Below are 24430 nucleotides of genomic sequence, written 5' to 3' on the forward strand. Positions count from 1 at the left end.
GAGATTATATTCCTGTTTAATAAGTTACAGCGAACTAAAACAGAAACACATTACACTGACAAGTGCAAAAAAAAAAAAAAACAAGCAAGGTAAATAAGAAACAACTGCAACACACAACATGAGACAGAATGCATTTAAGAAATGTTTCATTAAAAACATATAAAGACAACATACATGTTTAAGGCATTTGATGGGGAACTCACCATGCAACATGCATGATCAACTCCACACACGTTAGTTCTGCATGACAAACACTAGACTGGATTTAATCCTGAGATTAAAAAAGGCTAATTTCTAAATATGCCAAGGATAATCTTCTGATAACAAAAAAGAGAAATGTAAACTGCATTAAACTCTGCTGGCTTCAATATGCACAGCAGTTTAATCTTGGCTGGTCCCTGACACCTAATAAGAGCCTGTTTTTTTTTTTTTTAAGAAATGTAGTTTAAAGACATTGTTTAAAGGCAATTAATAGAACTATGAAGGCTATAGCAACACCCACTGATCTGATGGGAAAGATAAAAGAATTTTACTCAGTAACCGTTCAGGCTGCAGGGCAAAACCAAATCAATAAAATAAATTGCAAAACTATTTGCCTTTACACCTTTACTTTGGAAAAGCTTGATAGTGTGACTTGAAACTATTTACACAGAAAACACGGTGAATTTAGAGCTATCTTACACAAAACAGTTGAACATTTTATATATATACCAGATAAGAAATTAAACTCTTTAAAGTTAATAGTGTAACTGTTCCTTTCCACAGGCATGCAGTTAAAATTGGAGATTTACTGTATGTACATGTTTACACACACTGAGAAACTAGTTCAAGAATCAAAATGTATCCATTAAAAACAAAAATAAATCTGCAAAAATGCTTTGTTCTTGTGTAAGACGTCCTGTAACAAACTGACAACAAATCTGAAAGGAATGATACAAGTCTGCAGCTGCTGAACTGTGAGAATAAAATCCTCTACTTCTGATTGTGAGAATCACTGCTGTGAATAGGAGGTACTTGGTTTTTCAAAGCTTTATTTTTAGGAGGCTTTCTCTAAACATAATACTCCTTAACACCATAACAAATCAAAATTGTACAACTTAAACATTGTAAGTGTAAATCAGAGCAAGTGAACATTATGTAGCTACTAGTTTGAAAGGAAACAGAGAAAAGAATCTTTTTACTTTGTTTCCAATCTTAAATAATCAAATATTTGTGTTTTTTTTTTACATTCATAGTTTCACTATGTAATATTCCAATCACATTACCTTTGTCAGAAACATACCTATTTATAATATAAATAAAATAAGTCTAAATAAGTCCTTCATGTTCCATTGCAGAAAATAACATTTGGAAAACTATAATCGCATTTTAAAAAGTATCTACACTTTAATTTGCATGTCAAAGATCACATTAAGCTTCATCACAGCACATAAGAGTTTTTAGCTCTCAAACTTGGAAAGTTTAAGAAGATTTCTTAGAGAAAAGAAGCAGCTGCAGATATTAGGTTTGCTTTCTTTTACTTCTTATTCTTTTACTTCTTCCAAAATGTTTTATGGTATAAAAAAAAATTGTTTTTAACATATTTTCCGGACTATACATCACTCTGGAATATAACTCGCATTATTCATAAAAACATATGTAAGACACATTGAAGTATAAGTCACATTTATTTAGAAATTGCTAAACATGAGGGGGACCTCGTCCGTATGATATGTCCAAGTAAGTGCAAATGTGTCCAGTTGCATTTCAGCAAGCTCACAGAAACGGTCAACTTTGGCTTGGAAGTTTGCTGGCGGTTTCTGACACATCGATGCCCGCGCTCTAAATCGGGAGCGCGATTTAGAGCTAGTGAAGTCGTGGCCAGTGAAGTGCCACGACTCGGCGTGGCCGGTGAAGTGCGCAGTGGGGCGGAGAGCAGACACATGCAGTAAATCCGGGGCGGTTGGGCTCATTGAAGTGGTAACACCAAGAAGGCCCTGCTGGAAAGTCATTTATATTCATCTCTTTGGCCACTTCCAGTGCGTCTCCATGCTGGTAGCTGCCAGGATGTCTCTACACACTGTTCACAAGCCTCCATAGTTGTTCCAGTAGTTTCGAAAGGTAACACCGACAGATAGACATTTCTATCTAGACGTTATCTAGAACACAGCTCTAGCCGTCTTCTTTTCAGGCCATAATTATCTTTGCTCAGGCTGCAGAAGGGAATGTTTAATCCTTGGTTCATGTCCAGCCGTATGATTTAGTATTTAATGCATCAGTCAAAAAAAAAGCATCATGAAGAGGGGAAAGAAAACATTTATAATTCACTCCTGACTGTAAGACACAGGACCAGACAAACTATGGAATATGGTGAAACTCATAGTCCGGAAAATACAGTAATCACAATAAAAACTAATTCCAGGTTTTATTTTTTATTTTTTTTGGAATGCCTTCCTTAGTGGATTCCAACATACGAGCACAACTTAAAAGGTGCTACGGCCCATTTATGTTAAAAAGAAAAGCACAATTTTTCACTTTGAAGATGGAAGCCCTTGCAAAAAAACCCTGACAAATACGTTTTTTTTTTTCTTGGCTTGGATCATTTGAAGTGTTGCATGCAGGTTATGAACACTCAGAGACCACTTCATGTTTGTCCGGTGTCAGGGATGTTTCCGACCGAGGTTCTGTGATGAAGCTGGCACTCAACTGCACCTTCAGTCTCTCCACTTCGTACTTGTGGAGGTACTCCTGGATCAGGTAACGTTCCCGTTTAATTCGCGCCTTCACATCTGACGGGACGTCCGGTATCAGCCAGGCGACAAAGAACTTCACCACAAAGACCACATGCTGTAGAAAAAACAAACAAACAAAAAACAGGTGGCAGAGATTTACATGCTGGCCACATTTTGGTTTTGAGTGCTTAAGTTTGGAACAGAGTTGTGTTGTCTTACTTCCATGATTATAATGAAGGCCATTTTGGCTGCCAAGATGTGCCAGAACTGCATAGTGTGGGTGTACTGCCTCTCATGGCCTGGAGGGTAACGGTAGTCTCGATATCTACAAATTCCAAAAAAACACAAAGGCATCACAGACAGAAATATTGTTAAACCTTAAAAAAAATAAAATAAATCAATCAATGAGCCAGAAGAATGCTTGCAAACATTTAAAGATTCCCTTTACACATGATTTCAAAATTTTGTATCTTTAAAGAACAATCTAAAAACCTAAAATCCTTGTAGCTCTGGCAACAACAACTTATCTTCATGTCTGCTGCAGATGCACATCCCTACGGCATGATGTCACTCTGCTGATTTCAAATGCCATGCAAGTAAACCTTCGTCACTAATTGGACTCCTGAAGCCTACTTGTTGCACTAGAGTATTTGAATACAAACACATGCCACAGTAACACAGTTTTCATCCATAAAGAAATCTGAAAACCATGAACAATTTTCCTTCTACTACTGTGTGCTGGTCTTCCACATAAAATGCCAGTAAAATGTTGGAAGTTTGTGGTTGTAAGGTGAAAAAGTACGTTCAGTAGGTAAAAGTACATTTGCAACATGATGCTCCCTGACTACCAACTATAATAGAGCAGCAGTGGCACAGATGAAACCCATGAACCACACTATGATTCATTGTCCAGACAAACACGATCTCTGAAAGTAAAAATGATCCCCTGCAATAGTTTGGGCTAAACGCTCACAATTTCTTCCATACCTTGTACTGGAGATTAAATTGTGCAACAGAAAAACCCAATCAACTCTTCATGACATGATAAGTAAATCACGGAGCTGCGAGTGAACTGAAAACGGATTTTAAAATCAAGGATTTCCAGAAATCCCTCAACGTTATGTTCTCCTCTCCACATTGAAAACCTCTGTGACATAGGAAAATATCTGAATTCACGTGATTCAAACAAAGACGGATTAAATAAACTTAGTCTCGGTTTTGGCACTCTTAAAAATGTACCTGCATGTGGTGGTGGAGTTATGCCAATTCTCCTCAGGCATGTTGTCTGGATGTATCTGTGAAATGTTGTACACTGACAGGCTGTTGTTGATATAGCCGCTCATGCTGGCATCTTTACTGTAGGCATACAGGTAGACCATTCGGGGGATCATGTCTGAGGTAAAGGCCATGATAAAAGCCTGGGGGGAAAAAAGGAAATATTCTCAACAGATGATGCTTAAAACTGTGAGAAGCAATTCAAGAAAACGTAGAAACACAGACGTACATTGGTGACGACAGATAGAATCGCCACTGAATTGAGGATCTCCTGCCACGCTCCGATGTTTCGGGCCTTGGATGCCACTGGTCGCCTGAACTGGGTGGTGAACTTCCAGGCGTCCACTCTGATTTCGAGGATGTTATTAAACAGGGCGAGGACGGGGGCCAAAGGGAAGGAGGCCACAAACAGTGTGATGAAGCCAAACTGGATCACTGGAAAGACGTGAAGAGAGGCCACAAAAAGAGAAAGAAGTAGTGCAGCAAAACAATTACAAACCGCAGTTATTTCAAGTGGTATATGCTGCATTTCGTCTTTATCTATTTGTCTCTCACCCATCTCGAGGTACTCGTAGAACAGGCCGATCTGGCTAAAGTTCAGCAGAACGTAGTCCTGCTCCCAGCGGCTGTAATGGTTCTCCGGGTTGTGTCGTCCCTTTCTGCTGCTCCACCAGTTGCGCATCAACCTGCCAACGAGCCACGAAGACGAAATGAAGAGTTGAATACAAACTCAAGTGGCGTTTTTATCCTGTTATAAATGGAAAGCTAAATTAGTGCATATTTTAACCTATTCTTAGCCTCAAAATATGTTGGAAGCAGAATATTTTGACCATACTAGAAGAAAATGGAAATTGTTTCTTGTTTATTTCCTTCGAAAGTGATTTTTTTTCTCAGTGCAGAGATTGTAGAAATGCTAAAAAAAATAATCTTTTTTCATTCATTCAAAAATTCACCAAGTAAATGTTAATGAATCACCCATATATATTTTTTTTAATATATACTGCTCAAAAAAATAAAGGGAACATTTCACTTTAATTTTGTGTGTGGCTCCAAATCCAGGCCTCCATTGGTTAATAAATTTGATTTCCATTGATGATTTTTGTGTGATTTTGTTGTCAACTTTGTACAGAACAAAGTATTCAATGAGAATATTTCATTCATTCAGATCTAGGATGTGTTATTTGAGTGTTCCCTTTATTTTTTTGAGCAGTATATATATATATATATATATATATATATATATATATATATATATATATATATATATATATATATATATATATATATATATATATATTGTTTGTGAAAAAAAATAGAAGAAAAAAAGAAAATGAGGCTGAAAACATCTGACGGACTCACGGGAGCAGAGCCTCCTGAATGTTCCCCCACACCTGTTTCCCAGCCATGACGATCACCAGCTGCGTGGTCAGCTCAATCAGACAGCCGCCAGGATCGCACTGGGACGAGGAGAATCTTTTATTCCACATGAAACCCTCCGCGTTCTCCACCAGACGTGAAAAGATGATCCGCAATGAACGAGACAACCCACCTCTTCGTTCCTCAGTTTGGTAAAATTCCCAAACATGTAGGAGTACTTGCCGGGATAACCCACAAACTTCCCCTTGAAGAAGGCCACATAGAAGCAGGACGAGTAGTAGTTGACAAACTGGAACATAAACATCTTTATCGTCAGCCGGTTCTCATATTCCAGGTGAGTTTTGGGAATTTCTGCAGCAAAGCAAACGACACTTTCAGCAAAAAAAAATAAATAAATAAATAAAAATGTCTGGCATGTTGGACTCTGCTTTAAATCAGTTCAATCTCTCTACCCATATCGGTGATCCAGATGGCCACTTTCTCGTAAAAGAAATTCAGGATCATGATGATGACAAAATTGATGCAGGAAGCAGTGACGGATGTCGCAAGCTGTGGAGTGATGAATCTGCCCACCAACTGGATCTTTCTCATTGGATCCTTAATGATGCTTGCAAAGGCAGCGTATACAGCCAGCCTGTAGGCTATCACCCCAATGATACAGGCTACAATCAAAGAAATCTGCAGAGAGAAACATGTGCATGTGGAAGAGCTACCAGAATGTGGCAACGAAGACGAATATGTGGATTTTTTTTCTCAGTTACCCAGAATATGACGGTGGCTCCGGAGAAGCAGAAACGTGCACACTTGCTCGTGACGGGAAGGTATGGCTCCATTTCCTGAAATACGAGCTCTAATTTACTTCCTGTTGAGTGTTATTAGGAGGAAATACATCCAAACAATGTTTGAAGGCTTCCTTGCTGAAATTAGCAGATGCTTGACTTAATTATGAAAGTTTTTTTTTTTTGTATTTAGTTTTTATTTGAAATCTAACGATAAGACTTCTGTAGGTGAGGTTGAATAGCTACACAAACAGAAACATTTGTCTCATACCTTACATGCACCGCCAACTCTCAAATTTACCCCACAAATACAAAATACAGAGTAAATTGATGTCGTTATTGGAATATATTGCAACTGAAAAACTGCTGCTGAAATTAGCTTAGTGACTAAGCTAATTTCTGACTTTGAGGTTTTGCTTTTTGGCATTTTTCCATTATTACCAACCTTTTTTCCAAGCCTTGCACAAATTTTAAATTTAATGTCTTTGTCTAAACTTCTAATGAGAGACATGTAGATCCAAATCACATCTATGTGTCTAACAAATGTCTAAAACCAATTTTAAATCAATATTTTTTTTTTACATTAAAACCTAATATGTACTCAATGGAACTTATTTGTTTTAGAACTTTTTAGGTTTTGTTCAGATGTATGCTTTTAAAAACATATTGATAGCTTTTACACTGTTATATGTATATTAGCAAAACATAGTTTTTTTATTTGTTGTTGAAATGATGGCATCACCCACTTTTGTGATCTTGTTTTCTCTCCTGTTTGTGCATTTGATCTCGAACTCTGGGCGGATTTGAAGCTGCTGCTGCTCCTCCTCAAAATCCACCAGATCCCATTCATACTCGAGTCGGGCCTGACGCCGCTTCCAAAACTCCAGGAACAGAGTTACTGCCGAAAAGGTTTATAGAAACATTAATAAATATATTTTAAAAAAACAAACAAAAAAAAAACAATTTATTGATGCATTATATGTAGTCTGTATACATTTTTTCTGAAATAGGTCGTTTTTTTTCAGGCCGCAGAATGCTGTTTGTGTTGGATTTTAATTGACATGAGGTGCTGCCCTCCTCCTGGAGAATAACATAATTGTGCTGGCAGGTTTTTCTGGAACAGTTTGGTTAAAAGGTTAAATCTTTTTAGTGTGAAAAGGTTCAAACTGTAAAACAATGGGGGGGAGTTTGTTGGATCTCTGGACACTCACCCCAAATCCCCATAAATATGGCAAAGAATACGGTTCCCTCGTTGTCAAACAGATGGGATTGCTGGAAGATAGAATGAAAAAAAAAATGATCCAGAGAGAAGCAGAGGATTTTCGGCACAAATACTGAGACATACTGTCCACTCAGCAGGTTCGCTGGTGATTCGATCAAGATGGTGTTATTAACTGTGCTCGGTCTAAACCCGTTTTAAATGAATATATTTGATAAGATATTATTTCATGAGGACAATAATGCAACAAAAAACCATGTTAGCAGCTTAAATTCAACTGAAAATTCCCCAGCTGCATTTTGATGATATTTGTATTTAACATAATGCTGCAAACTTTATCGTTTCTGTCAATGATATTTACCCAGGACGAGAAACAGGTGGAGTTGAGCTTCCAGAAAGGACACTTTTTGTCACAGAGAGGACACATCAATATGCTGCCGCCGATGTTTGCATCACAGATTTCTTCACTAAACACAAGAAGAAAAAGCATTTTGTCTCTTTTAGAGCAAGATGTCACAGGATTTATTTATGCTGTATAAACTTCACCATTTGAAGGAAGGGAATAAGTGGTGACATTTCTGTAAAAAGTGGGCAAATGTATCTATGACCAGCTGAGGCAAAACAGCCCAACAAATCTAAACTTCATTCTGTTCTCTGTTCCAAAGAAGCATTAACCTTGATTTGTTGTTGCCATAGCTGAGCGCTCCATAGGTGAAACATATAACACCCATGACAGCTGCAAAGAACAGCATCTCGGTGTAGAAGCCCAGCCAAGCAAAATAGATCCCGATCTTTTCTCCGTAATACTTCCTGTAAGAAACAAACACACAAAGAAGTGAAAAATATATATATATATAAATACATAACAAGTAGGCATATGTAAAATCTGGCGTGAAAATTGGTTACTTGATCAGGTTCAGAGGCTGCTCTTTGTAAAAGCAGAGAAACCTCGCCCAGTGCTTGTACAAGTTGAAGCGTTCGCTCTCACACTCTGCGTTTCTTGCTCTCTTCCAGTACCGACACTGAAAACCAGAGGGACATTAACACAATCATGAACATCTTCCATTAAACTAAAAGTGCATTTGTTGCATTCATAAACCCAACGTTTTCCCGGTGGAAATGGTTTGTTTTCTTGGTCTTGTTTTCAACAACCGTTAAACAGAGCGAGGGAGGAGTGTGCAAAAATGGTGCAAAAACCTGATTGCGTACGAATACGCATCCTTAAAACAACCTTCTTCTTATACATTTCTGATCATTTTAATTTACAAATGAATGCAGTCTTAATTGTATTCGATTTTAAATGTATTTAAATGTATTCTAAAGAATCAGATCCAGGAACATTAAATCTGTTTAAATAAATTTAAAAAAATCAAAAATCTCAGCAGTTCTAGAGAAGTGGCAGCGAGAACAAAACTGGATAAAAAGATGGAGCAAAGAAACTCAGCAAATAAATTCCCAGCACCTACGCAATCCTTCTGTTTGAAATATATCAGCCTTACATCGTGAAGGGGGAAGGCTGCCGTGTAGGTCCCGTTGTTGAGTAATCGCTTGATGCCCGTCTTCTCTCTGTCCTTATAACCCTCTCTGTAGTACGGAACACGAGCCAGGATGTAAAACACCTCATGGCAAGGAAGATAGTTTATGAAAGATTAGACATTTTAATACACTCTTTAAAACACACAAACATCTTCACAAATTATTCAGCGTAAAACCTCAATCAAATCAACATGAATGTCTTATACTTACAATTCTGTTTCTCGTGGACGGAGGGAAGAAAGTTTCTTTGTCATTGATGAGGAAGAAGTCCATCTTATTCTTGTCAAAGGGGTAGGTGAAGTAGTCTGTCTGAGGGTGCATGATGTGGTCGGGCAGGCGGAAAGGGCAGGACAGCCAGTCCAGATGGACGTCCGGACCGTGCTGCATGTCACTGTCTTTGAAGGGAACTTTGATGTTCAGGACATCCGCGTAAGTGGCAAGCACTTCCCACGGCGCGTGAATCTTTAAAAAGTACGTCTTGTGGTCTTTCGACTCCTAACAAAGAAATAATTTGAGAAACGCGTCACCAGCAATACAGTATGCGCCGGACACCGAACAATCCCTTTAAGATGGCTTCAGTTTATTTTCATGCACCACAAAAAAATATACACTAGATGGCGCTGGTACTTAAAGAGTTGGGACTCCTTACCGATTTGTCTTCTGTCTCCAGCTCCAGACCTTCTTTCTGAAGGTTGGCCTCAAATTCCTTTCTCCTTTCCTGAAAGTAAACACATCAGCTCACTAATTTCTAACATACTCCACCAAATAAGAGAAATTAAAAGAAGGCTTATATCCATGGGCGTAGGTTTGGGTAGGGACGGTAGGGACATGTCCCGACCAATATTCACGGGATATGAAAAAGTCCCGACCAATTTTTGCCATATTGGCTCAAAGAACGTGGATCTACGATCTTTGATTAGCAGCAACAGGCGGTGCGCGGAACGGAAGCTTCTTAGTTTGACATTTATTATGAGCCTCCGAGACCGAGTCGGAACAGTGCTGTCGGGGGGGTGGGGGGAGGGGGAGTCAGTTGAATCGTCGGACGTTCTTTGATTAGCTGCAAAAGGCGGCGGCTAGCTGGGCACACGCGTCTCCTTCTGAGTCTCCGAGACCATGTCTCCACCAAAAAAGAAAAGGACAGACATTAGAAGTTATTTCGCTACGTCGGCTGTAAGTACAGTGAGTGGACCCATAAGTTAGATATCTATCACGCAACGCATTTGTTGTAAAGTCCGGTGTTTAGTAAGGTCAGCACTGAATGTGAGGTAGAATAGGTCTGTTAATTATGTAATATTTTTTCACATAGGATGCTCAGACAGCAGAGCAAGGGGCAGAGCAGAACGATGGAGAGGTGGCTGGAGCTTCAGGGCTCCAGGTGAGGTGTTAGTTCTCAGATATGAAATATACTGTGAAATTATCTCAGTAAATATGGCATTTGAAGTGTTAGTCTTAAATTAAGTTAAGCTAGTGTGAATACAAACCAGGTTACGCTTTGTTTGCTCTATAGGAGGCAGTCAGTGTGAGTGCCAGTGACCAGGGAGTATCCAGAGGATATTTCTTTTGATCTTACTTGTAACGTTTGCTGAATTTTGTAAAGGAAAAAGTAAAGTGTTCTTGAACTGATCTGCTGAGTATGACTGTATCTGGTTGTATACACAAGATGTATGATATGGTTATGGTTGGGGGTAGGGGGTTATTAAGCCAATGTGGTTTCCCCCCCCCTTCTCAAAAATGTTCGGTGCTCTTCGGCATTTCACTGTGCTGCCGGCGGGGGGGGGGGGGGGGGTGTCAAGGTCCCCACCAAAACTTAGACCAAACCTACGCCCTTGCTTATATCAACATCCACTGCAAGTAAGCCTACTTCAGAGGAAGAAATAAAAGCTTCCTCTGATTAATCAAGGTCTGAACTGAAAATTAAAATGAAAAAGCAGCCAAGATCAAACGTAGATTTTTGAAGGAACTACTTAAGGACGATAATAAGATTTGCCAAATAAAATTTGGCAAATGCCTCAATGTGTTGTAGTAACAACAAACTTAAAAAAAAAATAAAAGTCTTAAACTTGTAACCAGTCTTCATACAGTCTTATGTAATCATCCATTTCATTAACCTTTTTACTCTGTTTCACACCTCAGCTATTTTGGCCACTTGGGGGCACCAAAAACAAGCTATAAGTAATACACAGACACAATGGTCTATGTCACAGTGGATCTTTTTGTTGGTAGTTTTTTTGTTTTGTTTTGTTTTTGTTTTTTGCCCAGGCTGTTTAGTTTAGAATTGAAGATGAAAGATACAAGATAAATAGCATGTATATTGTCAGCTCTGTGGCTTCAATAAAGAAACAATGCCACAAAAAATTGTTGGATTTTTGCTAATGTCTTTCAACAATAAACCTATGAAACAGCCAGATTTTTATTATGATTAGCTGTAATATGTCTCCTCCCCTAAAGGAAGAATACTTGACCTATCATAGTTGTTTCTTTTATGTATATATAATTTAAAACAACAGTTAATCATATCTATCACATGTCTTTAGAAAAAATCCAGAATCTTACTTCCTCTTTTGAGCATCCGGACTTTTCCTCTGGCATTCGATTGTGTAATAAAGTTGGCAGCGGTGCAGTTAGTCAGTGACAGCACTGAATATTTGCTGAGTCGTCAAGTTATTGAAACACCATTTTGAAACTTACCTGCTTCCTCTCATCTTTATCGTCTACATAAGACAAAACAAAGTCTATTCTGCGAACGCCGTCTCTGAAGAACACCGTGTCTCTGTTTGGTTGAAGCCTCTCTGTCTGAAAGAGAAACAACGATGGAACCCAAAACATACTGACATGAATAATCTGACAAAAAATAATCTGTTTGCAATAGAGGGTTTAACCTACTGAATACAGTAAGTATAAGAGACCAATAGGAGGGGATATTATTTTGTGTTTTCATGCTGGAATTGAACTCCGAAGTATAAAGTGCCACATCAGACAGGAAGAGGCCAAACGCTCCAATTCCAGCCTGTCATTACACAAAAATAACTCGGTGGAGCAAAGAACACGTTCAAAGTGGCTAAAGCCACTTACATAGTAAAATTTTAAACTTTAAACTTTCAGATGATTGAATGCCTAATGTATTTTCTGTTGATTTAAACTGATACTCTTGTATAGAAACTAAAAAAATACATGTAAAGAAGGAAGATTTTAACTTTGCATGAGTTTTACTTTGAACTTGAATGACTTTTGAATTTCATAAGAGTAAGCACTATTGCTAAAAGTCACTAAACCCTTGAGCAGTTTGTAGTGAACACGTCTTATCGATAGAAGAGTCAGTAGTGCAGAGTTCACTGCAAATCAAAAAAACAAAAGACTGATTGATTTATACCTAAAGAAAAGTCAAATAAATAATTTTGGGTGAAGGACTACACAATTATCACCACTGTTTAATAAATGAGTCCTGTTGACTGAGACAAGTTAATAATAGATTTCTTGTACTTGACGCCCAAAAGTAGCTTATGGAGCCGTTAGCTGAACTCCACCCTGCTTGTTTATCACATCCTGACATTCACTAACAGACTTCCTTATAACCAGGGAGCTGCTACAATCAGTAACTATTATAACGTTAGCAGTAAATATCCAACATTAAGTACTTAATTCTAATGTCTGAGTTGGCAAACACAGTTATTAGTTTTATTAATTAAGAAAGCTCCCTCGGTCAGTTGGATGTCCTCACATGTCACTGAAAACCAAAGCATCTAGCAGGGATCTCCAGTTTGAGCAGCTGAAGTTTATTCCTCTCTCACTGATGAAGTCATGAAAGGAGCTCTTTGAGACTCACAAAGTCTTGTGACTCAGCAATTAAAACTGTGACTCAACGTCAGTCAAAAGTCAGACAGAGTCAGCAGAGAGGAAATTCCACAGATATGCAGAAAACTCTGTCAACTACTTTGTGACAGAAGAGAAGGGAAAATTGTAAATCCATTCACAAATGTTGAATTTGCAGAGCATTAAAGTCTAAGTTTAAATAGGCTAACAGTGGAATTTCAAACACTGAAAAATCTGTGAATTTACTGAATTGCAAAACTTATGATATATGGAAAGCTATAGAGCATTTTGTTAGCATGATAATAAGAGTGGAAGAGCTTCACATGTTATCATTGCTTTCAGGTTGCTAAGTAACCAGCACAGAAACAGGAAGTTGCTGTTGTTTTAAAAAGAAAAAATGGTCCAGAGTTTATTGCTTAAAGCTAATTAAACCAATAGCTTTAAGCTATATAGAGACAAATTGTTCATAGGTGTCGACAGAACAATGGAGCTACTGTATGAAGAAGCCGTCTTTATTCAAAATGAGCTGTACAGCAACTTCTAATTCACTGAAAATGCCTTTCGTCTCACTCCAGCCAGGCCTTCAAATGGATCAGAACTTACTTCTGAATGTGCAGGCAGTGGGCCTCCTTCACATAACGCATTGACCCCATTACCGCTGCTGTCATCTGCAAAACAAAAGCAAGCACAAAATACCAAGCGGGACAATCAGAGTGGAGGTTTGGACTAGAGTTCAGTGTTTGATTTTTTTTGTCATGACATGTCTTTGAAAATGGCTATTAACATCTTCAACTGGCTCAAGTGAACATTTATCTATAATTTGAAAGAAAAGACGTGTCACTCTGATACATGTCAGCCCAATTTGTTAAAATTACACTTTTGATTTTATTTCACTTTATGCGTCTCGTCTTGGCATTTCAGGCATGCCATCTAGATAAGATGCGTGCTTACATGTGCGAGGGCAGACTAGCTTTACAAAAAGGATATCTGAATATGGTTTCCTATTTGTATGATTGACTTTATTGAATCAAAACTGCAACTAGCATCAAAGTTGGCCCCCAAAGCCCGGGACCCAGAAACCTGACAGCCCAAGTAAGTGTGAGAACATGTTACTGCTCTAAAAGATTAGTTTATTTTCAGACTTTCTAAACGTCTTTACTTGGGCTTGTAGATGATACTGTATATTTGACCTCAAGCAGCCAGCAGGCGTCTCTTTTATTGTTTAGTGGCCGTGGGGTTTAAGCTAATTTTAGATTTCACTTGTTTACACAAATGCTGTTTGCATACAGTCTCCTTGTGTTTCATTATCATATGTGATATTAACATCCTGTCAGCTGGAACAATACATGATCAAATGGAAACTATGCGGGGAAGTCTTTGTATTGTTTAAAAAAATTGCACAGGAAGTAATATGATGAAATCCAAGAATTGACTTTATAAACAGGCATCCAGCTTTCGTACAGCTACACACAATGAAAGGGAACGACGATTCCCAAAATAATAATCTTCTCCCCTCAGCCTAAAACCATAGTCATTAAACTAAGCCATTGTACGCTTGAATTATATCCTTTTAGGATATGGGATGTGCTGCAGAAGAATAATGTTCACACAAAGCCGGTCTAATAATCCAGATCCAGCTCAGACAACCTAAATTTAACAACAAACCAATAACAATTTATCAGTTTTCAACAGACCTTTACTATTTTAGCAAGCACTCGGCGTCAAGAGCAATGAGTAACACAAAGACCACAGCACACACACACACACATATTTTGTACACTGACACACTGCATTCCTCCCTCTCCCTGCGTGGCCGAGTATGGCACTGGAAATGTACTCATGAAGCACCCCTCTGCCCGCTCTCCTTTTATTCCCGAATGGTGGGAAAAGCAATGCTTCCTGTGGGGGAGGCTGCATGATGACACTGGAGAGTGGGAGGAGCTGGAGGCTGAGGCTGCTGCTGCTGCCGCCACACCACGAGACTGACCTCCCCTTGAACGAAACAAAGTCTGGAAAAACACGTAGGTCTAAAGGCTCCTGCTGCTCCGAGACAGCTGCGCAGGCTGCCAACTTTCATCTGACAAGCAGCAGCCTGAGCCAATGAGACAAAGACGGTCATGGAAGTTCAACCCAAGGCCTCGAGACTCACTAGAAAGGAATGGAAATATGCCTTGTGAGTTAGAGTCTCTCTGAAGATTCAAAAAGTCCACATCACTTCATGAAACTCGTGGGAAGAGTGATTGGCTCTTTGCCTCAGTTTTACTCCTCTTTGCCTCAATTTTTGCTTATTTCCAAGCAGCGATTTTCCTCGTTCCTTTATTTTGTCTCAGTGTTTTGGCCTCACTCCAACCACACTGGCAGCTATCAGAGGCCGGCTTGAGCAAACAGGAGCAAAAGGCCAGGAGAATGTGTGTTAAATCTACAGAGATACAAATAAATGGAAACTTTAGACAACTACACCAAGTATACTTTCAAACAATACTTACTTTCAAAGTTAATTAGTTATCCTTCTCATGTTTTTCTTGAAAAAGTTAAGTCTTAAACTTAACCCTCCTGTACTTCATTTTCTAACCCACTTTTTACTAGGTCATCTTAATGAGCCATTTATCTATTTACAGAAGATCCCCTTTGAATCCATGCAGCATCAGACTGCCAGCCCTGTAAAATATTTGTCAATAGTCCTTTCATCTGAGTGACACTTAGGATTCTGTGAGATTAAATTAATTGTCAAAATTATAACAAATACTATTTAAAAGTACCTTTTAACTTATCTAATGTTCTGCTGTGACATATTGGGGTATTTTGCTCTCTAAATAACACTTATTAGCAGAAATAACACTGTATTAAAATGGGCAGCTGCTCTACTTACTCTGTCTAGTCAAGGCACAAACTGGCACATAGCTGAGAATCAGTCCACACTGCGTTTAGTTTACCTTTTTTATGACAGCTTGTGAAAGAAACACTCAGATATTCATTTTCTCTAAATACCTAAATTTTATCAACAGAAACATCTGCATCCACCCTTTGTCCAAGTAGGATGCAGAAAGCTGTCACCATATCATCATTAGACAACTGTACCATCGCTAGAAACCCAAGCATTAGATGAAGACTAAAACATGCCAAGTCATAGAGACAAAATAACAGGTCAAATTGAGAATATAAGCAACAGAATTAAAGACATAAAGTTTCACATGAGAGGTGATGATGATGATGAACAGAACTTTAATTATGTGAAACCCATCCCCAATTCAAAGATTTTACGACAAAGTCCTATGGTAAGAAAGGTGCCTTTAACCCTACACTGGAAAATGCTTTGGATCATTCCTCCAAATCACTGAATTCACTTCCATGGCCATATGTGTGTTAAATTAGACCCAGAGGCATTTATATTCCATCTACAAACATCTGTGAAAGAATGGGAGACTCTTTAGAGCTCAGTGAATTACAGCTTAGTACATTGATAGGGTACCATCATCTATGCAATTAGTAATAAAATGTCCTTGCTACTTAATATACAGCTGTCATCTGTAAGAGATATTATAATAACCTGGCAGGAACTGGTAAAGAGAACAACTCAACCACAAAGCGGTAGGGTGACAGTGAGTGGCTCTGGTGGTTGGAGTTTGTTCTGTAACTAGTGGCTAACTGGTGGGATGACACTTCACCTGCCTTGCATGCTGCTAGTGGCGGTCAGAAGAGGTGCATAGAGACAAAAACAATAAATGAATTTAAAACAATCAATTAACAATGGTAATTAAAATTCAACTGCATGTTGAAAAACTGCAACAGCAAACCATTGAGCAAAACAAAACATCATCAAGACAAACAAGGACGCTGTAACTCTAGCTTCCTTAAATGGAAGCAAAGATCCGTGGCACGATCCCTGCCTTTTTAGATCGATATGTTTCAGGTTTATATGTAAATCGAACCTCATCAGGGCCATGAAAATATCTGCAGTATAATATATCCCTTGTAAAAGTCAATACTGAAATAAATAACTTGACATTCATCAAGTGCAGTTCGAGTTTGCCACTCAGCCTGCAGAGATCTGAGAGGATCTCAGATCTCAAATAATTACATTATTTCATTCAATCGTTAAAGTCAAGAAAAGTATGGGATATGTGGATTTCTTTCAGTTTTTTTATTTTATTTTGTAGTTTGTGTTCAGTTTTGTTTGTGTTACTTCTCTTGTCTGTTTTATATTCTTTCATTTTATTATTTAGAAGATTTGTCTCTGCTATCTATCACCTGTTCCTCACTTGCTGATAACGTCCTCCACCTCATATCAGTTGTAACCAATCGTCAGTGTAAATATCCCATGTTTTCTGGTCAGGCAGATTTTTGTTGTTTCTTGTTCATGTTATCATTGGCTTCAACCTTTGGGAAGGATTCAAATGGATCAAATGTCTCTGGTGTTGCTAGTTTTTCTAAAACGGTCTATTTTGTTTATGTGCAACAATTTACTCACATAAGCCTTGTAAGCCGACATTTGACATACATTGTGGGTCTTACAATAAATAAAACTGCAGTTGATTTGAATGTTCTTATAAAAAATACAATTGATCTTCTATTCAAAGTTAGGTGCATTTTGTGACATGAGTCATTTTAATCACCAAAGTAGCTGGGAGAGTATTATCAGTATCAGTAATACTCTGGATGAACAGAGCTCAGTGGAAGACATCAGAGGAGGAAGTCACTTGTGTCGAGGCATAAATTACAACAAGAAGGAGCTGATTTGCTGTATTTAATGCGTTGGCAGTGGTCCACACAAGTAATTCCATCATCCCTCTCAGAACAAAGTGCAATCCTTTGCAGCATCTGTGAACCCAGGCAGTGCTCAGTCGTTTAATTTTACATTTCAGCATGCATAATGTCAGGACGGCAGTCCTTTCTTAGTGTAGCACCTCCTGAGTCAAAATGAAATGAATAGTCTGAGAGACAGCCAGCATCTCTCTGGCTCGTCTTACTATTTTTGTTACAAAAAGATGTAAAAAAAAAAAAAAAAAAGAAGAAGAAGAAGCAACAAATATGTCAGCCACCCACTTACCCAAACACACAAGAAAATATCACATTCACTGTCATCTGTTTCGCACTGGAAACACCCATCTGTATGTAAATGCACAGCAAGATGCAAGAGCAAGAACTGCATTTAGACAAGTCATGTACTCCCATGGTGCAATATAGTGCAATTTAGGATGAATGTACTTGATTATCACCTTGACCAGTTTAGAAATGTTAACACTGATTGATTAAAAAAATAATTTTGTTAATCATCTAATCTTAGTATGTTGCAGGTCTTTAAGGCTGATGAATAATCTTAAAGGTTACTACAGAATGAAGCCTTTGTTCTTAAAACAGACAACGTTACTAAAAGCAGAAGAATGATAGCACTCCTTGGGATTCACACATAAAAAGTGTTTCCTATGACTGTTAAACAAAAATAAAGCTGTGCTGTGTGCTTGAGCTTCCTCCAATGTCCTAAGAACAAGCTTTTCCAGTTAACTGGAAATTCTACATTATACTTGGTTGTGAGTGTGAATGAATGGTTTGGTCATCATTTTTCTATCCCTGCAGCACTCTGAACACCAGGTGACACTCTCCGCTGTGGAGCTAGACATCAGACTCCCACCACCCGAATTTGAATGTATATAGAAAGTGGAAGAAAAAGTGGGTTTCATATTTGTGTGTACAAATAGCTCAGTGATGTTACCCTCATTAGGACACACTTGCGACCTTCTTACTGCAGAAAATTATTGCATGCACCACTGCAGGACCGGTGCTACAGCCATGAACACATCCCCTCTTCTGGTTGCTTGCGCAACCAGAAGAGGGATTACAACCAGAAGCTGACTGATGAAAGTTGAACGAAAGCAGACAGACACACATGCAGACGTTTGTATCTGAAAACGGTGACACACTTCTGCATCGGAGAACAGTAATAAGGTCGACCAAAGATGAGAGTCCAAAGACATGAGAGCAGCGCATGAAAGGAGAAACGGCATTATATGACGACAAGAGAACAGACAGCAAGGCATGACATGAAGCCTCTGATCTGCCCGTACCTGAGTGTAAGTTTATCCTGAATGCAGTCAGAACAGCAGGGCCATCTTCAAAGGACAGATAGAAAATGGTTAGAGACCAGAAATAAACTGGAAAGGGTAGCTTTTTTATTTAAAGGTGCACGAGACAGACGTTCACAAGTAGTGCAGCTCCACTTTGGTAAACTACTACATGGCGAGTAAAAGCAATATAGCAGTTCAAAAGATCATCAAATACACACTTTCATTTGCTGTAGAGCATGCTGAGTGGGTATCAAGACAACAGATTTTCACTATGACTCAGGCAGGCTGTGTAGGTGCCTCCTGCTTGCAAGATTATTTCACTCAGACCAACACATCATTTGTTTTTCTGGCTTTCAAGAGTTGTGTTTCTTTGCGCTCCAAAAACACGTGGTGTAACTAAACACAGCAGCGGGTTATGACAACATAAGACATTTCTCAAGTGGAGAAATGTCACATTTTGCGACTTCACTCTTAGCAAATGTCTGATTAATGCCAAATCGTCTCGCAGGAGTATCAAGTGCAGAAAATGAAATATTAATGAGCAAATTATTTGGTTCAGTATTTTTTAAGAACAAGGAGCAAAACAGAAAAAAAATGATCTCACAACTGATTCGTGCCAGTGCGTAGATCTCTGAACACTATCACAAATTAGAAAACCACGAAGTCATAAGTGTTTATATTCAAACAGCAACGTTTATATATAAACACTTATGGCAAGCAGTAAGTCCTGATAGCGTAGGAGGCATGCAGTGCCCTGTGTCAAAGAGAAGCCACAACATCCTGAATCTAAACCCAGCCCTACGTCTTCTCTGACAAGACATCATCTCTATCTCACACCCCACATTTCCTGCTCAGCCTGCAGCTTGCAAAGTTCTGAAGGAAAATTTGATAAACTGCTCAAGCCAAGAAATGGCTTTCTTTTTATAAATAAGGCTCCGTGTTTTGAGGTTTGAAATGTGTTTTGAAATGGACCTTCACGTTGTAAATTCACATTTCCTGACAGTGGAAACAGTAAACAAAACTGACTGCGATCATTAAGACCAGATAAAACTTTGATAAATTAGCAACAACAACAACATAAAAGGAAACGGTCTTATTGTTTGTGTTCTCCTGTTAGCACACCTATAAATACCAGCTTCCTCTCTTATCATTAGGATATTGTTGACCCAAAGAAAAAAATAACTTCCAGATTTTTTCTGAAGCACAGAAGGTCAAGATTGGTTAGGATAATATGTCACCTTCAAATATCACAGTGTAACTTATATAAAACATAATACTATATCCACAACATGAGTCAGGTAAGCAGGAAGACTCTGAAGAAAAAAGATTATAATAAAAACATGCTTTACAAAACCTGTGCTGGGACACAGAACGTTTAAATAACATGATTGAAATTAAAGGCAAGAATAAGAACAACCTTTGTGTCTTTTAACCTGCAACTGAATCCTGAAACATTTCTAAAGAGCTACTATACACCAACAATGTGTTTGCTTTCTTTGCTTTCAAAGTAACTGATATCTAAATAACAATAATTATTTACTGGTCTTTTACGTGATTGCTTTAAATTCCTGCTCTGTGAAAATGAATTCAAAGTAAGTAAGCAAAGGTAGAAAGGGACATGTGCGTAAGCTCTGATCTACGGTTGAACTAAGATAAGTCTAGTCAGATTCTACAATTGAATCTAAATGAATCTGGATGTTATTGAAAGCTTAATTTATTCAGTGATACAATTTAAAAAGGAAATCTCAGTAAATCTCTCATATGCCATTGAGTCACTGATTCATTATGCAAGGTAAAATATTCCAGGTGGTGTTCATGTTAATCTAAAGTATTATAATTTACTGGTAACAAACACCCAAAATTTAGGTTCTTAGAAAATTATAACTAAAAACATACATATTTTATCACAAATACTGCGTTATGGTCATGCTGTGTCTTAAAAACATCATGTGGGGCTTTGCTTAATTGACAGTTGAAAAGCAGGCAGTCACTGACGTGTTTCAGACGACACGTTAACCAACAAAAGGTCATTGATTTGTTCGCAGAGGACTGTATTGAAGCATGTTCATAGGAAGTTGAGTGGGAAAAAAAGTGTCATAGACAAATGGACACAAATATTGTAAAGTCCATTCAAAAGTTTATGGAAGAGTCAGAAGGTGTGGACTACCGTCCGAGGAACTAAATTTAGTAAACTTGCCTGGCGTAAACCCCATGGAGAATCCATGCAGTATTCTCAAAAGGAGAATGATTCATCTGACTCTAAAACACAGAAAAGCTACAAGCAGATGGCCTCTGCATGTCAGCAACTTATGCTTATACAAGTATTGAGTAACTATTCTTTACACGACATATAAATGCTGTTCATGCAGATAATATTTTCTGTATTTAAAACACCGGAAACATTTAATGCATGTTTGAATTAATGTATTTTTCTACTATTTAAGTCTGGAATCCAAGCCTTTCAATTGTGATTGTCTTTTGCAGAAGGGAAATCTTTTGCTGTCTCATCTTGTTTCGTGGATCTCTCTGACCGGATAACGCAATTACAAAGCCTGTTTCCATAGCAACTCCTTTTGCTCTGCTTCACCTCGGACAACAAGATGACTTCACTGGCTGTGTGATATACAGCAAAACGAGATCGCTGCCAATGAATGCTTCTGAAAAGTAACAAATCATTATAATTGCCAGAGCTACTTAATGTATTCTACTTCCTGGCTGGCTCTTTAGGTTTATTAAAAATGGAAATGTGGGCAACATCAAGTTTAAAAGTATATTCACCCATTTAAGGTTTAGGAAAACAATGCCCGCGTTAATTAAGTGCACACTAGTCAGCACAATATGTTACAAGTATGTAGCAAAGGCTGTCTATGAATCACTGTTTGGACAGCTGTGACACCAAGTGAAGACAGAGGCTTTCCTCTGCTCTCTGTTCCCCCTTTGACATGTTCCTGATAAGAGCAGGAGCAAAGCCTCTGCAAACCAAGAATAGTTTATTAACTCACAACTCACCCACGTACAATTAAAAGCCTGTCTCCACTAGCAACTACGCCAGTAGGAGGTTAAAAATTAAAACGCAAAATATTGGATGTAGAGTTCATTATGCCTGTTGATCTCTGAGTGATTCAACAGGAGTGTTTGTTTTTCCTTTTCCATGACGATCTTTCATGCAGAGCTCACTTACGTAGATAATTACTGAAATTTTGAAGCAAATGCAGGATGGCATTAACCTGATTATTTGGGATCTGTAATCATTGTCCAGGATGACAAGGAACAAAAGAAAGAAAGAAATTAGTGGACAATTTGTTTGCTTTTAACAGATTTTCTTTACTGTAATTTAATTTTCCATAAAATAATATTTAAAAAATATCTCAAAATAGGAAAAAGAAATACCAAAAAAGACCCAGGGGTTAGAATTGTTATTAATAAAAAAAAAAATAATAATAATAAAAAACAGTGTAGCCAAATGAAGCTGAAGCTAGCTGCGAAGAACTCAATAAAATTACAGTTTGTGCAAAAATCTTTACATTTTTAACATGAACACAGTTCTGATCATAAATTTTGCACATCCTGGTAAAACTTAGCGTCTGAGAAAATAACTGAAAACATGAACTGCATGGATACGTCGCCAGAGAGAAGCCGTTAATATGCCAGCGACATGAAAGCGCCACTTGTTGCACCAGTCTGAGGAGCTCTAACTAAATCCTGCACTTTATGCAAAACAGAATTCATATAACTTGAAATGAACTGAAGATTTTTTGCCTAAAAGAATGTGAAAGTTTACCCTCTACAAAAACTGTCACAGCAACCAAAAGAGAGGCCAATCCACAATGGTAAAAACTAGGCTATGTAAACATTGGGGTTGTTTCTGTTGCCATTAATGTTTAGAAATAGAAAAAAAAATCATTTATTTATTTATTTATTTTTAATCACATCAGAAATCTGAGTATTACTTTCAGCTAATTTTATAAGTTGTATCCTTTCACGCTTGATGGCGTTTCATCAACCAGCATTAAGCATAAGACTTGTTCATATGAAGACTTTAAACTCACCTGGGATGAATGAGACTCATGAGATTTTATGACATAAAATCGCCATTGGCATATTGAGTGTTTCAATCTTTGATGCCATTTATCAATCTAATCCGCAATGCAAGAGATCTGTAGGTTTCACATTATTTTAAAGAATCATATAGAGTAGCAAGCCTTTGAGTGCAATTCTTTTTTCTTCAACACCAGTTCCATTCACACCTTACTGCAGATGACTCGCTGTTTACTATTTCAAATGTAATGACTTCCCCATTGTTGATGACAAACAGAAATCAGTCACCTCATCTCTCTCTGACCAAAGATACAGATTACATGTAATCAGTTTCTGCTTAATCTCTGCATTTTACACTAGTGGTAACTTTTTTTTGTCTGTTTTTTTTTTTTTTTTACTCTCAGAAGTACTCAAAAATTGTGTAATTTAATTGCACAAAGATATGCAAACACTGTGACAAAGTGTTTTCTAATGAACCAGCTATTTAAAACCACAAACTGTAGCTCAACTCAGAGTCAGTGAAGCCTGACTATCTCAGAGGAGGCAATTACACAGAACACAGATAAGAAGAAAACACATATTTGTCCACAGACTTTTCTCATTTCTAATTACACTGCTCAAAAAAATAAAGGGAACACTCAAATAACACATCCTAGATTTGAATGAATGAAATATTCTCATTGAATACTTTGTTCTGTACAAAGTTGAATGTGCCGACAACAAAATCACACAAAAATCATCAATGGAAATCAAATTTATTAACCAATGGAGGCCTGGATTTGGAGCCACACACAAAATTAAAGTGAAATGTTCCCTTTATTTTTTTTTTTGCAGTATATATTGCCCGTTTCTGCATCTTAAGAAAAAAGCCCTGTGATCAAGCAGGTCCATTAGTGACTATTGATGGAGTAAAGTAGTGACCAGTTTTTGCCAAACATCTTCAAGACGCGGTAACAATAGACTGCTCTGCTATTGTCCTCCATCCATCACTGATTAACTTATTTCTGACGTGTAAGGGAGTTGGCAACATGTTAAATGTGTGTTTTAACGCAAGCCCTGTGAAAATATCCGCTAAATGAAAATATACTTGATTGACTGTGGTTGTACTTTGACCTGGATGTGGTATCCTCATGGGGATACATTCACTATAGTTGCAGGAAGGGGTTACCAGCTCAGTGGGTTAAGGATTACTACTGCTGCAGCGTGCTGCTTTCACCTCAAGAGGTGAACGCATGCCAGTCTTACTCACAAATATTCCCGTTTTGAGAAGAACGAAAACTCAAACTCAAAGATGTTAATAATAACAATGATCTTAAATGTGTGCAATCACCTGTGTTCAGAGAATCCGAGGCGCTCTGCAGCTCGATCAAAGTTTCCTCCTTCGCCTTTCCCGTTAGTCGTCTCATAGCGGCTAACGGTGTGATTATAAAGGCTTCTTCACCTTTTCAGGAAAGTAGCAAAGGCAGTGAGGATGCCGCCGTCTCCCCTCGTATCGATGGAGAAGCCACCGTGCAAGGAACAGGCATCGGTCAGACGCTGAAAGGGTTGAGTCTGATCAGATCGATGGGAGATCGGTGGATCATAATCACGTAATGACCGTCTGTCAGTGAAACTGTACCCTGC

The 24430-nt window shown here is 38.1% G+C and overlaps 1 protein-coding gene across 2 annotated transcripts; it reads right to left on the bottom strand.

The window, feature by feature from the left end:
• ano5b (anoctamin 5b) lies at positions 1-24430 on the bottom strand. Of its 2 annotated transcripts, XM_015002036.2 has the most exons (21): positions 24138-24430; positions 18770-18814; positions 13311-13375; positions 11586-11690; positions 9547-9615; positions 9108-9392; positions 8861-8980; positions 8268-8383; positions 8037-8171; positions 7723-7828; positions 7354-7414; positions 6889-7040; positions 6125-6199; positions 5816-6041; positions 5536-5714; positions 5346-5443; positions 4542-4672; positions 4216-4421; positions 3951-4129; positions 2931-3036; positions 1-2826 (listed from the first exon to the last, which is right to left on the bottom strand). In XM_015002036.2, the coding sequence occupies exons 1-21, from the start codon at positions 24211-24213 to the stop codon at positions 2602-2604; spliced, it is 2760 nt and encodes a 919-aa protein (XP_014857522.1). In that variant the 5' UTR covers positions 24214-24430; the 3' UTR covers positions 1-2601. The 2 variants fall into 2 exon arrangements, with proteins under 2 accessions (XP_014857522.1, XP_014857523.1); XM_015002037.2 differs by lacking the exon at positions 18770-18814.

The sequence above is a fragment of the Poecilia mexicana genome, unplaced genomic scaffold (genome assembly GCF_051168715.1).
Source record: "Poecilia mexicana isolate PSO_F unplaced genomic scaffold, ASM5116871v1 scaffold_3, whole genome shotgun sequence".
NCBI lineage: Eukaryota > Metazoa > Chordata > Actinopteri > Cyprinodontiformes > Poeciliidae > Poecilia > Poecilia mexicana.